The sequence below is a fragment of the Heterodontus francisci genome, chromosome 4 (assembly GCF_036365525.1).
Source record: "Heterodontus francisci isolate sHetFra1 chromosome 4, sHetFra1.hap1, whole genome shotgun sequence".
NCBI classification, from domain to species: domain Eukaryota; kingdom Metazoa; phylum Chordata; class Chondrichthyes; order Heterodontiformes; family Heterodontidae; genus Heterodontus; species Heterodontus francisci.
The window spans coordinates 38,777,421-38,793,001 of NC_090374.1; the positions used below are offsets into that span (position 1 = coordinate 38,777,421).

Here is a 15,581-nt window from a genome sequence, read left to right on the forward strand (position 1 = left end):
ATGCAATACTCCAACTATGGCCTAACCAGCATTTTATACAGTTCCAGAATTACATCCCTGCTTTTGAATTCTATACCTTGGCCAATAAAGGAAAGCATTCCATATGCCTTCTTCACCACTCTATCTACTGTCCTGCCACCTTCAGGGACATTTGGACATGCATTCCAAGGTATTTCACTTCTTCTACCCATCTCAATATCCTCCTGTTTATTGTGTATTCCCTCTCTTTATTTGCCCTCCCCAAATGCATTACCTCACACTTATCTGGATTGAATTCCATTTGCCACTTTTCCGCCACTCAACCAAACCATTGATATCTTTCTGGAGTCTACGACTATCCTCTTCACTATCAATTACATGGCCAATTTTTGTGTCATCAGCAAATTTCCCAATCATGCCTCCCACATTTAAGTCCAAATCATTAATATGTACCATATAACATGTAACAGCAAGGAACGCAACACTGAGCTCTGTGGAACACCACTGGAAACAGCTTTCCATTCACAAAAATATCCGTCAACTACTACCCTTTGTTTCCTGTCCCTGAGCCAATTCTGGATTCAACCTGCCACATTCCCCTGTATCCCATGGGCTTTTATTTTATTGACCAGTCTGCCATGTGGGACCTTGTCAAATGCCTTACTAAGATCTATGTAGACCACATCTACTGCACTACCCTCATCAATCCTTCTTGTCACTTCCTCAAAAAACTCATGTAAGTTAGTAAGACATGACCTTCCCCTAACAAATCCATGCTGACTATCCCTGATTAATCCGTGCCTTTCTAAGTGGCAGTTTATCCCGTCCTCAGAATAGATTCTAATAAGTTACCCACCACTGAGGTCAGACTGACCGGCATTTAATTATTTGGCCTATCCCTCGCACCCTTTTTAAACAATGGTACAACAGTCACAGACCTCCAATCATCTGGTACCTGTCCTGTATCTAGTGAGGATTTGAAGAGGATCCTCAGTGCATCTGCTATTTCCTCCCTGACTTCCTTTAGCAACCTGGGATACAATCCATCTGGCCCTGGCAATTTATCCACTTTCAAGGATGTCAAACCCTCTAGTACTTTCTCTTTCATTATGCTTATCATATCTAATATTTCACACTCCTCCTCTTTAACTACAATGTCTACATCAACCCTCTCCTTTGTGAAGACAGAGTCAAAATACTCATTCAGAACCCTGCCCACATCTTCTGCATCCGAGGCATAGAATATAAGAGCAAGGAAGTTATGATGGAGCTGTATAAAATGCTAGTTAGGCCACAGCTGGAGTACTGTGTACAGTTCTGGTCACCACACTATAGGAAGGATGTGATTGCACTGGAGAGGGTGCAGAGGAGATTCACCAGGATGTTGCCTGAGCTGGAGCATTTCAGCTATGAAGTGAGACTGAAAAGACTCGGGTTGTTTTCCTTAGAGCAGAGAAGGCTGAGGGAGGACATGATTGAGGTGTACAAAATTATGAGGGGCATTGATAGGTTAGATAGGAAGAAACTTTTTCCCATAGCGGAGGGGTCAATAACCAGGGGGCATAGATTTAAGGTAAGGGGCAGGAGGTTTACAGGGGATTTGAGGAAAACATTTTTCACCTAGAGGGTGGTTGGAATCTGGAACGCACTGCCTGAAGAGGTGGTAGAGGCAGGAACCCTCACAACATTTAAGTAGTATTTAGATGAGCACTTGAAACGCCATAGCATACAAGGCTATGGGCCAAGTGCTGGAAAATGGGATTAGAACAGTGAGGTGCTTGATGGCCGGCACTGACACGATGGGCCGAAGGGCCTGTTTCTGTGCTGTATAACTCCATGACTCTATGACTCTCTGCATAAATTCCCTTGTATATCTCTGATAGGCCTTACCCTTTCCTTAGTTATCCTCTTGCTCTTAATGTACTGATAAAATATCTTCGGGTTTTCCTTGATTTTACCTGCCAATAATTTTTCATGCCCTCTCTTCGCTTTTCTAATTTCCTTTTTTACTTCACCCCTGCACTTTCTATACTCCTCTAGCCTTGCTAAAGTATTAAGGTTTTTGTAATCATCATAAGCTTTCTTTTTCTGCTTTAACTTACCCTGTAAGCTTCTCGATAACCAGGGGTCTCCAGATTTGGCAGTATCACCCTTTAACTTTGTGGGGACATGCCTACACTGTGCCTGTAGAATCTCACTTTTGAATGCCTCCCACTGGTTTTCCTTCAAGTAGCTGTATCCAGTCCACTTTCACCAGGTCACCTCTCAGTTTCTTAAAATTTTCCTTCCCCCAATTTAGAACTTTTACTCCTGCTTTATCTTTGTCCTTTTCCATGATTTTGCTAAAACTTACTGTATTATGGTCACTATCTCCAAAATGGTCACCCATTGTTACTTCCTCCACTTGCCCAGCTTCATTACTGAAGACTAAATCTAGAATTGTGCCCCCTCTTGTTGGGCTTGTTACGCACTGGCTAAAAAAGTTCTCATGAACGCAGTTCAAGAATTTTGTCCCCTCTGTGCCCTTCACATTGTTTGCATCCCAGTTTGATATTGGGGAAGTTGAAATCCCCAACTTTTATTACCCTATAGTTTTTGCACTCAGACGTTTGCCTACGTATTTGTTCTTCTACCTCCCTCTCACTATTTGGGGGTCCATAGTACACTCCTAGTAATGTGGCTGCCCCTTTTTTATTTCTGAGCTCCAACCTCATTTGATGATTCATTTGGCATACCATACCTAAGGATCCTTCAGCAGGGCTGGGATTTGAATTGTCCTCCCAGACTACTTCCTGGGTCATCCCACACCATTTTCTTGTGTGAGTGGCCATGTGCAGACCTGAATTGCCTATCCTCTAGACTACGCTGTGCTCCTGACTCGAAAGCTGGTTCTTGCTATGTTCAGGTCGAGTGATAGCGTGTCTTCATGGGATATGTCCTCTTCCAGCTCTTTTACAATGGCGCTTCCTATATGTGCTGCACCTGAAAGGAAAGAGAGCGACATGGATTCGATTTTAGTGTCCAGGATAAGCATAGATGGTTGAGTGGCTGTTGAAAGGAGCTGCAGTTTGTCATGCATAATGTGTTAGATTAGGATTTCAGTGAGAAGGGTAAGATGGTCAAGAATGCTGCAGGACATGTCCTCCGACAGAGAGTAATGTGAGATCTGAGATAGGAATCTTACCTTAGTAACCATGGTTAGGTTAATTACAATTCTTGAAATATTGCAGCCAGATCCATGGGGTCGGGGGGGGCGGGGTGGTGGGGGTGGGGTCTTTTCCTAGTGTTCACCTGCTCTGCCACATATGCCCAATGCTGATGAGCAGCTTGTCTTAAGAGTCACATTAAGCAAAGAGTGCAGTATGAAACCCCATAGGGCAGCAATTGAACACAAAAGAACAGGGAGTGGTAACATTGCTCTTGCATCTCACAATGCACTGACCTTTGCTGTCCTTGTAAGATCATTAAACTCCTTCCTACATATAATGGCTGTCCTAGAGTCATGGAGGTGCCATTGCTGTCTACTACCATATGACACAGGCAGTTCAATGCATTAGCTTTTTATCACTCACCCCTCCTTTGTCATAGCTTATTTAATAGTATCTCCAAATTCGATAAATTTTCATTTTATTCCATTTGCAGGTGCCAGGGCTTCAAGATTCCATTGCAGCGAGGCCTTTTAAATGACTGTAGGCCTTCAACATCTGTCGTTATGCTGCTGTTTTGCTCCTCCCCTTTGCGAGTTTTCAGGGCTCACTTGCTTCAATTTGCCAATAGCTGGCAGGATTGTGGTCCTTGTTCAATACAGCATCATTCACGACCCGGGATTTCTGAAGGGGACAGTCTCCAGCCAGAAATCCCTCCCTGTGACACTTGGAACAATGCAGTGGGAACTCAGAGATCTTGAGATCCTGGAGTCCTACGTCAACATACCTTGCAGATGTGAAGTCAGATTGTGCAGCTGTATCCCTGGTTTTGTAAGGTGTGGCGCAGTGTGATATATGTGTGTGAAATCATACCAGCATTTCATTACAAGCATTGCCTTGTGTTACTTTCATCAGTTATATTGTGATAATTTATGGATGATACTTTAGAGAAACTGGGTTTTATTTTCTACTATTTCATTGAATCCAGGAATTTAAACTGCCTTTGTTAAACTAGTGAACAGAGGAATTTCACGGGAATATATTAATGTATCTGTTAATAATACTGCACAGTGATGTTTCTACTACCCCTTTTTATGGAATAGTATCAGTAAAATTGTGTCTTGAAGTTGAATTATTTAAACATCAAAATTTTCATGAAGGATAAATATTCCATGGTTTTGATTGTTTTTTATGAACTAATTTAAATCATTTTCCTTCCTTCACGGAACAGGAACTGAAGTTCTTGGCAAAACTGCGAGGACTACTTACGCAACGCTTGGTGTCTGCATGTTTTATGCTATTGGGTACATTATTCTGCCATTTTTTGCATATCATATCCGAAATTGGAGGATGTTACTATTTGCTCTGACCCTTCCAGAGATTCTGTATATTCTTTCTTGGCGGTGAGTTAATTTTTTTTAGTTGTTATCAATATTAACAATAACTTGCATTGATATAGCACAGTTAATGTTGTAAAACATCCTAGGGTGCTTCAAAGGAATCTTATCAAACACAATTTGACACCAAGCATATAAGGTGATATTGGGCAGAAGAACCTGGTAAAAGAGGTAGGTTTAAGAAGCCTCTTAATGGTGGAAACAGAGGTAGAGGGTGCAGAGTTTTGGGGGCGGGTTGGGTTGGGGGTGGGGGGAGATAATTCCGAGCCCTTAGGGCGAATTTTTAAATTTGAAGAAATTTCCCAATGCAACCAGGAGCCAATGAAGATCAGTGAGCATTGTGGTAATGGTGAACCGAACTTAGTGTGAGTTAGAATTCGGAGAGCAGAGTTTTTGATGAGCTCAATTTTATGGAGGGTGAAAGATGGGAGACCAAACAGGAGAGCATTGGAATAGTCAAGTCCAGAGGTAACAAAATAATGGGTAAGGGTTCAGCGGTAGATGAACTGAATCGGGGTGGAGTCAGGTGATGTTAAAGGAAGTGGAGGTAAGCAGTCTTGTTTATGGCGCAGATATAGGGTCAGAAGCTCATTTTAGAGTCAAATCTTACACCAAGATTGCATACTGTCTAGTTCAGCCTCATACAGTTGCCAGGGAGAAGGATGGAGTTAATGGCTGGAGAATGGAGTTCATGGTGGGGTCTGAAGACAATGGCTTTGGTCTTCCCAATATTGACACTGTTTTTTATTTGTTCATGGGATGTGGGTGTCGCTGGCAAGGCCAGCATTTATTGCCCATCCTTAATTGCCCTTTTGAAGGTGGTGGTGAACTGCCTTCTTGAACCACTTGTTAGGCAAACCCCCCACCTGCCAAGACTGAGGCATACATGATTTTGCCACATGAACATTAAAACTTAAAATTGCAAGCCCCCTGACTGCAAATACATTTGCATAGTAACTAGCAGTGTTGGAACAAAGGGAGCAGTCCCTGGCCCAATACACAGAAGAGGCCTGGTCAAACCAGTCGGTCACATGACCACCTGCTGGCCAACTAGGGGAGTTTTAAATTGGAAAAACTGAATTTGAACTTCCAACAGAGGATTTGAACTCTGAAAACGGTGTGCTCCCGGTTGGAATAGAACCTCCTCTCCAGTCCTGCCTGCCTCCATCTCTTTCCCACAGAACTGAATCTTGTAAAACACGTGAACCTCAAAGAGAGAAAAGTCTCCTACATGAACAAGTGTAAGAAGAACACTGGGCCCCAACAAGCAGCAAGACTACCCACAATCAAGTGAGCTCGAAGCACAGTGGCGCAGTAGGGCAGCACAGTGGCGCAGTGGTTAGCACCGCAGCCTCACAGCTCCAGCGACCCGGGTTCAATTCTGGGTACTGCCTGTGTGGAGTTTGCAAGTTCTCCCTGTGTCTGCGTGGGTTTCCTCCGGGTGCTCTGGTTTCCTCCCACATGCCAAAGACTTGCAGGTTGAGAGGTAAATTGGCCATTAGCAATTGCCCCTAGTATAGGTAGGTGGTAGGGAAATATAGGGACAGGTGGGGATGAGGTAGGAATATGGAATTAGTCTCGGATTAGTATAAATGGGTTGTTGATGGTCAGCACAGACTAGGTGGGCCGAAGGGCCTGTTTCAGTGCTGTATCTCTAAACTAAACTAAACTAAAAAAACACAGTAAACAAGAAACTCTTCTGATATTGCCTCAGACCCCTAACTACTATATTTTCTTCTCTTTTCTGTCCCTGTTTACATGTGTGTATCACATGTGCATACTAGCGTGGGCACGCTGTTTATCCGTAGGCGTTAACCATATTAGAAATTAAGTTTAAGTTTTAATAAAATTTCATCTTTAAACTTCAGAAAACTTATGTGAATTTGTTTCTTTGTCTTATAATTGAAAAGCTGTGAACAAGGATTCACAAAGGGGGATCTCAAAACACAGTGTGTTTAAAATTAAACCCTGTGACAATAAGACCAGGTAAAGACAGCAAAAGATTCCTAAATACATTTCTCACCTGAACGTAACACACTACAGTTCATGTGGTATGGGTACACCCACAGTGCTGTTAGGGAATGAATTCTAGGATTTTAACCCAGCGATAGAGGAAGAGCAGCGATATAGTTCCACGGCTATAAACTGAGAGAGGGGAATATGCAACAAGACCTGGGTGTTCTCGTACAACAGTCGCTGCAGGTGCAACAGGCGGTAAAAAAGGCCAATGGTATGTTGGCCTTCATAGCGAGAGGATTTGAGTACAGGAGCAAGGATGGCTTGCTGCAATTGTACAGAGCCTTGGTGAGGCCACACCTGGAATATTGGATGCAGTTTTGGTCTCCTTATCTGAGGAAGGATGTTCTTGCTATGGAGGGAGTGCAGCGAAGTTTTACCAGACTGATTCCTGGGATGGCGGGACTGACGTATGAGGAGAGATTGAGTTGGTTAGGATTATATGAGCTGGAGTTCATACGAGTGAGGGGGGAATCTCATAGAAACCTATAAAATTCTAATAGGACTTGACAGGGTAGATGCAGGAAGGGTGTTCCCGATGGTGGGGAAGCCCAGAACCAGGGGTCATAGTCTAAGGATACGGAGTAAACCTTTCAGGACTGAGATGAGGAGAAATTACTTCACCCAGATAGTGTTGAGTCTGTGGAATTAGCTACCACAGAAAGCAGTTGAGGCCAAAACATTGTATGTTTTCAAGAAGGAGTTAGATGTAGCTCTTGGGGTGAAAGGGATCAAAGGATATTGGGGAAAGTGGGAACAGGTTACTGAGTTGGATGATCAGCGATGATCATAATGAATGGTGGAGCAGGCTCGAAGGGCCGAATGGCCGACTCCTTCTCCTATTTTCCATGTTTCTATAAGTCAGGATGGTACATGACTTGGGGGTGAACTTGGAGGTTGGTGGTGTTCCCATGCATCTGCTGCCCTTGTCCTTCTAGGTGGTAGAGGTCGCAGGTTTGGAAGGTGCTGTTGAAGGAGGCTTGGCAAGTTGCTGCAGTGTCACTGCTGCCACTACATGCCAGTGGTGGAGGGATTGAATGTTTAACGTGATGTATGGGGATGGTGTCGGGCTTCTTGAGTTTGTTGGAGCTGCACTTATCCAGACGGGTTGGAGTTGTACTCATCCAGGCAAGTGGAGAGTATTCCACCACTCTCCTGACTTGTAGATGGTGGACAGGCCTTGGAGAGTCAGGAGCTGAGTTACTCACTGCAGTATTCCCAGCCTCTGATCTGCTCTGGTAGCGACAGTATATACATGGATGGTCCAGGTAAGTTTCTGGTGAATGCCTATCCTCAGGATGTTGATAGTGGGATTTGTCAAAATCCTGGAACTCCCTTCCTAACAGCACTGTGGGTGTACCTACACTATGTGGACTGCAGCGGTTCAAGAAGCAGCTCACCACCACCTTCTCAAGAGCAGTTAGTGATGGGCAATAAATGCTGGCCTGGCCAGCGATGCTCACATCCTGGGAATGAAAAAGAAGTCAGCGATGGTAATGCAGTTGAATGTCAAGGGTAGATGGATAGATTCTCTCTTGGTGGAGGTGGCCATTTCCTGGCACTTGTGTGGTGGGAACAGTACTTGCCACTTATCAGCCTGAGCCTAAATGTGTCCTGGTCATGCTGCATGTGAACAAGGATTGCTTCAGTATCTGAGGAGGCTCGAATGGTATTGAACATTGTGCAATCATCAGTGAACATTCCCATTTCTGACCTTATGGATGGAAGATCTTTGTTGAAGCAGCGCAAGATGGTTGGGCCTAGGACACTACCTGAGGAAATCCTGCAACCATGTCCTGTGGCTGAGATGATTGGCGTCCAACAACCACAATCACCTTCCTTTGTGCTATTATGACTCCAACCAGTGGAGAGTTTTTCCCCTGATTCCCATTAACTGCAAGTTTTGCTAGAGCTCCTTGATACCACACTCTGCCAAATGCTGCCTTGATGTCAAAGGCCACCACAGTCACCTCACTTTGGGATTTCAGGCCTTTTTGGACCATGACTGTAATGAGGTCTGGAGCTGAGTGGCCCTGGCAGAACTCAAACTGAGCATCAGTGATCAGGTTCTTGCTGTGTAAGTGTCACGAATGTTTGCAAACCCCCTTGTGAATTATGTTGTGCATTTGAGTATTAATGTCAACAGCCATTTTATACAGCATGTTTTATGTTTGTACTTCTGTGTTCTGATTGTCAAAATGGAGGAGAGATTTCAGGTGGAACAACCACTTGAAAAGAGTTTAGCTTTAGGACCCAGGAGATCCCATATCCAGCCTGCGTGTACTCGAAACTGTAACCATGTGTGAGGACAGCCCGTCTTCCATATTCCAGCTGCCATGTGCTACAGACACAGCACCCTGCAAGAAGCCACAGTCTGTCTTGAAGCTGCATAGACTTCTGTCGAAGGCCTTTTCAACAAGAAAAATTAAAGAGAAGCCACACTTTGAAAAATACAGCAAGAAACAAACCAACTCGAAGACAAGCTACACTCACAGCAGAAAAGATCTGATTTCTACCAATTTCCGCTCTGTCTAAAATAAGGTGACTTCAGCAATTTAGCAGTCTCCGTTATTACCTTTGAGAGTGCAAAGAAAAAGAAATTTGCAAGAGAAGTGATGTCTCCAACAGCTCCACCTGTATTTGGCAATTATAATCCGTGATCTCCAATCTTTGGACTTTTTTTTGATATTCATTATTACGACCAGGTTCCCTCTCAGCCTTTGCCTGGTTTAACCATAACAGGGTTTAATTATAGAAACACTGTTTTTAGCTCCCCCTTCGTGGATCATTGTTCACTGCTTTCCAATTGTAAGGCAAATAAATCAATCAGACAGGTTTTCTTTGATTTAAACAGGAAAGGTGAAAGTTTATTAATCTTAAACTCTAATTCGCTTAGCGACTACGAATATGCGACGTGGCCACGCTAGCACATATACGCGATAAGCACACACGCAGATAGAGACAGAAGAAGTAGAAAGAATAAAGGGGAAAAGTTTGAGGGAATAGATGGATTTCTATTTATGATCCTTTGGATTCGATGTAGAGTCTTTGGTTGCCAGTAAGTCTTGCCGTTTCGTTGGGGCTGAGTGCATGCTTTAAAACCTATTTCGATGCAGGCATCTTTTCTCTCTTGAGGTTTAAGTGACTTCAGTGGATCTGGAAGTTAATGGGAGAGAGAGAGCCAGATAGGAGAGAGGCGCTTGTTCCAAGTTCAGAGGCAACTTGCAGTCTATGTCTTCAAACTGTCCTGTGAGCACAATTCAAAACTCCAAGTTGGCCGGCAGGTTAGTCATGTGACTAACCCTTTATTTGGGAGCAACCGCTCCTGTGATTTGTGGATTTCGAAGTTCCCGGCGGGTCAAAATGTGGATCACCATTGCCCAAACCAATCTCTGTTAATTGAATCAGTGAGCAGTTCCCATTGTCTTTTCCTAGTCGACTGTCTCTTAGTGTGCAAATGCTTTCCAGCCACTGCTGATCTCTTTAAATAAGTCATCTCTTCACTCCAGCAACAGTTTGAAATTAATAAAAACAAGAAATGCTGGAACCACTCAGCAGGTCTGGCAGCATCTGTGGAAAGAGAAGCAGAGTTAACGCTTCGGGTCAGTGACCCTTCTTCGGAACTGACAAATATTAAAAATGTCACAGGTTATAAGCAAGTGAGGTGGGGGTGGGGCAAGAGATAACAAAGGAGAAGGTGTAGATTGGACAAGGCCACATAGCTGACCAAAAGGTCATGGAGCAAAGGCAAACAATGTTAATGGTGTGTTGAAAGACAAAGCATTAGTACAGAAAAGGTGTTAACGGACTGAATATTGAACAGCAGCAAGTGCAAACATGAAAAAAAACATTGGATAAGCAAACTGAACAAACTAAGATGAAATGAAATAAATGCAAAAAAATGTACTAATGCTTTGTCTTTCAACACACCATTAACATATTGTTTGCCTTTGCTCCATGACCTTTTGGTCAGCTGTGTGGCCTTGTCAAATCTACACCTTCTCCTTTGTTATCTCTTGCCCCACCCCCACCTCACTTGCTTATAACCTGTGACATTTTTAACATTTGTCAGTTCCGAAGAAGGGTCACTGACCCGAAACGTTAACTCTGCTTCTCTTTCTACAAATGCTGCCAGAGCTGCTGAGTGGTACCAGCATTTCTTGTTTTTATTTCAGATTTCCAGCATCTGCAGTATTTTGCTTTTAGTTTAAAATTAATGTTCATGTGACAAAATTAATATGCCTCATTCTTGGCAGGTGGGGGTCTTCATGACATAATGGACACTAGTTTAATTGAAATCCATATCAGCTAGTAGTTAAAATAAGTTTCTATTTAATAATGTCCTTGCCTTTTTTATGACTTTAACCTTTCCCTGAATATTTGGAAGTGTGCATGGCAAAGTTAAACCCATTCCCAAGTTTAAGAGTGTGTTAATAAACCCTACTTCTTTGTTTTAACTTTAAAATCTGTGTTTTGAAGTGGTCATTTATTATTAGGTTTAAGTGAGGGAAAGAAATTCAATCAGAAATCTATAGACGGACAGGTGGTTGGAAAAACAGGGAAGTTTGTACAGAAGAAAAACCTGTTCATCACACTTGATACCACTGTCGACAATTCCTTCTATCACTTGCTAATGTTTGAGAGTAGACTGATGGGGCGGTAATTGGCCGGATTGTATTTGTCCTTTTTATGGACAGAGCATGCCTGGGCAATTTTTACAGTGTCGGATAGATGCCAGTGTTGTCGCTGTACTGGAACAGCTTGGCTCGGGGTGCAGCAAGCTCTGGATTACAAACCTTCAGTACTACAGCTGGTATGTTGTCAGATCCCATAGCCTTTGCAGTATCCAGTGCCTTCAGCCATTTCTTGATGTCATGTGGAGTGAATCTGTGATGCTTGGGACTTCAGGAGGTGGCTGAGATGGATCATCCACCCGGCAATTCTGGCTGAAGATGGTTGCAAATGCTTCAGCCTTGTCTTTTGCACTGACGTGCTGGACTCCGTCATTGTTGAGGATGGGGATGCTTTTGCAAACTCTTCCTCCCATTAGTTGTTTCATTGTCCACCATCTTTCACGGCTGGATGTGGCAGGACTGCATATTTAAAGCAACTTTTTTAAACAAATACCAGAGAACAGAAAATGCATGATTACTGTATGGATGTAAAAAAAAGTTCTAACTTTATGAAAACATGATTCTTACATCCACGTTTTCTCGGGTTGGCCCTAATTGGTTATTCTGGTGCACTTTGATCCAAATTGGACCTGAAGTTGGGAGCTACAATTTCATTATGGTCCATTTGCAGGGACATAACTGACTGTTCACCTGAAATTGAACCTCATGGTCATAATTGCGGTCAGCTGCCACTGTCCATTGTGCCTCCAGGAGGCTCGCCCTCTAAATCCATTCAATTGGTGCTGTGTGCTTCGCCACCAGTGACACTTCGGTAAGTCCCAGGGAGAGTGGTGGGCCATGGTAGTTAAGGAGAACAGGCAGGCCATTATCATGATCACTTGTGGCCCTCAGGAGTGTTGTGGAATGAGGAGGAGCACTCTTGGTTCCATGTGAAATTGTTTTTAAAGAATTTCCCTTGTTGGTGGATAGTGTTAGGCCACATTCATGGCAGGAAAGCCTGAGTGAAGTAGCCACGTCACTCTGGGCAGCCAATTTCAGGAATATATGCTCGGGGTCTAATACCTGTTTCAGCCAGTTACTATGGATGTCTGAAAATTGCCCAACCTAATAGAATGTCGAACAAATTTCAAGCAGTTTTGATGACTTGTGAAGTGTAATGCAAGCAGCAGAACAGAATGTTCCTTCTCCTCTGTTTCTTTCTTGGTCTGGCACATGTACAGGAAGACAGAAATAGAGATTAGAAAGGGTTGTTGAGTAGCAAAGTTCACATGCTTTTCCGTAGAAGGGATAGCATGAAGGAATGCAACTGAGAGAAGCAGAATGTCTTGACAATCCTGCAGCTTGACACCTGCACTCCATCTTCCCCTCCTCTCACTGTATTGGTTATCTGCCTCCCCTTCTCATATGGAATGAGAGGGCAGAGATTTGGGGTGTCCCCCATCTGTGGCCATGTTTTCTCTGCCATTTTGGAATGGCTTCTCCTTTAAACAAATGCAGTACATGAGACTGTAAGCACACCTAGGTGTCAGCAAGGAAAACATAATGGGGTTGATGGCAAGAACATGAACCAACCAAGGCATTTAAGAGATATATGCATGAAAAAACATTTTCAGATGAAAGCTAAGGATGTAATAGACCTTTCTTTACCTCCCAGAGATTGATGATAACCTCCTGAAGCACATTAACACAGTGAGAGGGAGGGATTTCTCAGTTACACATGTGCTCAGTGCAAATCTGGAGTACTGCATACAATTCTGGTTGCAATATTAGAAACAAGATCTAGAGACACTGAAGAGGGTGCAAAAAGGATTTACAAGGATGATACCAGAAATGCAGCGGTATACCTATAAGGAGAGGATGAACAGGCTGGGTCATTTTCCCTTGAAACGAGAAGGCTGAGGGGTGACCTAATAGAGATCTTAAAATTATGAAAGGTTTTGATAGAGCAGACACAGAGAGAATGTTTCCACTTGTGGGAAAGAGCAAAACTAGAGGTCATCAATACAAGATAGTCACCAAGAAAGGAACTCAGAAAAAAACTTCTTTACCCAGAGAGTGGTGAGAATGTGAACTCACTACTACAGGGAGTGGTTGAAAACATAGTATGATTAAGGGGAGGCTAGATAAGCAGCTGAGGGAGAAGTGCCTTGAGGGTTATGCTGAGAGAGATGGATGAGGAAGAATGAGGGAGAAGGCTCAAGTGGAACATAAACACCGGCATGAATTGGTTGGGCCAAATGGCCTGTTTCTGTGCCATATATCCTATGTAATCCTATGTAATGCATTCTTGGAAGGTATATCTATTTCCTTTTGTCTTCCCTGTTCTGGTTATAATCATTATGTTTTTTGCAGCACTGAGTTGAACTGGCGATGTATGGAGTTGTGGAGTTGTCTCTCCATGTGTCACCACCTCCTTCTAACGGGCATCTCTTTGCAGGGGCAGAGCTAAGATTCAAGGAATAGTTGAGGTCAAAGTTCAGATTTAGCTGACTTGACACAACATAGCCACAATGATATCCTCCAATGACACAATGCCACCCTTGTCATTCTCAAAATTATAATGTGACCTCGAAAAGTAACTTAAAAAGTGAAGTGAGTAAATTATCTGGTCAGTCTTGGCTGAATCCTGACTTACAAAACTGGATGATCTCAAAGTAATTTGGTGGGCCATGACTTCCTTACCCTCGTCCACCATACTGATCCCTCCAGTTTCATTACTGCCTGAGTGTTCCCAGGGGTACCTGACATTTTCTGAAGAAATTACATAGAACGTACAGCACAAAAACAGGCCATTCGACCCAGTTGGACCATATCAATGTTTATGCTCCATAAAAGCCTCCTCCCGCCCCTCTTAATCTAACCATGTCGGCATACTTTTCGGTTCCTTTCTCCCTCATGTGCTTATCTAGCTTCCCAGGAACTTGGCTGGAGTCACGGTTACTGTAGTCAGGTGGGCAGAGGTCTTCCCCCTTTGCACCCTTATCATTCTGACAACTGCTTTATTTGTACGTTTTTTTTTAATCAGGCTTATACCGGAGTCTCCCAGATGGCTGATCGCTCAAGGTCGAATGACTGAAGCTGAAAAAATAGTGCAAGGTTTTGCTAAAAAGAATGGCATCAGTCACACTGGGGTGATATTTCAGAATGTCAATGTCAGAGAACATACGGTAGTCATTTCACTTTTTTACTCTTTCTGAATTAGACTGCTATTTAAATATGTCAAGATCAAGCACCAATACATTCCAGTCTTTTCAGAATAAGAACTTGTCATAATCCATATTTAATTATATTTATTGCCAATAATAGCAAAGTAGAGAAAGATAATTTGGTACTGAAGCACTGATTTTTGTTTATGCTGTCTTCACGAACTGCATTGGTTCTGTCTGTCAGGTTCTGAGGAAAGGTTAGGGAAATTTGATATGAGACAGCTGAGGACCTGGTCCTGGTGTGGTGGGCTGAATATTCTCTCTGCTACAATTTCTACAATGCTAAAATATTCTTGACACATTAAACTTAGCATTCTTTAAAACTAATTGCCTTCCAATAATTAAATAGGATAATGGATGAAGTCAGAACTAAATCACAGACCAACCTGTCTCTTGGCCTTGCATATAATTTCCTCCTCTAAAAAGGCAATGTCAGCACATGTCCATGAATAGGACGGAACATAGGAATAGGAGTAGGCCACACAACTGCTTAGAATCATTGAAAGTTTAAGGCACAGACAGAGGCCACTTGGCCCATCATGTCGGTGCCAGCCGAAAAACGATCCCACCCATTCTAATCCCACCTTCCAGCATTTGGTCCATAGCCCTGCAGATTACAGCACTTGGGATGCATATCCAGACTCCTTTTGAACGAGTTGAGGATTTCTTCCTCAACTCCTCTTTCAGGCAGTGAGTTCCAGATCCCAACCACCCTCTGGGTGAAAAACATTTTCCTCAATTCCCCTCTATTTTTTCTACCAATCACTTTAAATCTATGCCCCCTGGTCACTGACCTCTCTGCTAAGGTCCCTTCACCTCCACTCTATCCAGGCCCCTCAAAATTTTCTTCATTTCAATCAGATCTCCCCTCAGTCTTCGCTGTTCCAGGAAAACAAATCCAGCCTATCCAATCTTTCCTCATAGCTGCATTTTTTCCAGTCCCGGCAACATCCTTGCAAATTTCCTCTGTACCTTCTCTAATGCAATTACATCCTTTCTGTAATGAGGTGACCAGAACCTCCTTGAGCCCATTCTGTTATTCAGTTAGTTCAAGGCCGATCTGGACATTAACTTCTGGTTCTGTAACCCTTAACGTACCTTGCCTAACATCCTGTCAATCTCAGTTTTTTAATTTTCAATTGAACCCTCAACAGATTATTGGGGGGAAAAATTCCAAATTTTCACGACCCTTTGCATGAAGAA

General features: G+C 43.2%; 1 protein-coding gene across 1 annotated transcript in view; it reads left to right on the top strand.

Moving 5' to 3' along the window:
• The window catches only part of LOC137368640 (solute carrier family 22 member 4-like), a 211,657-nt gene that overhangs the window by 133,049 nt on the left and 63,027 nt on the right, over positions 1 to 15,581 (top strand). The window contains exons 5-6 of the mRNA XM_068028780.1: positions 4,357 to 4,528; positions 14,198 to 14,339. Of these exons, the coding sequence (XP_067884881.1) occupies positions 4,357 to 4,528; positions 14,198 to 14,339 (314 nt within the window). The remainder of the gene's footprint in view (positions 1 to 4,356; positions 4,529 to 14,197; positions 14,340 to 15,581) is intronic.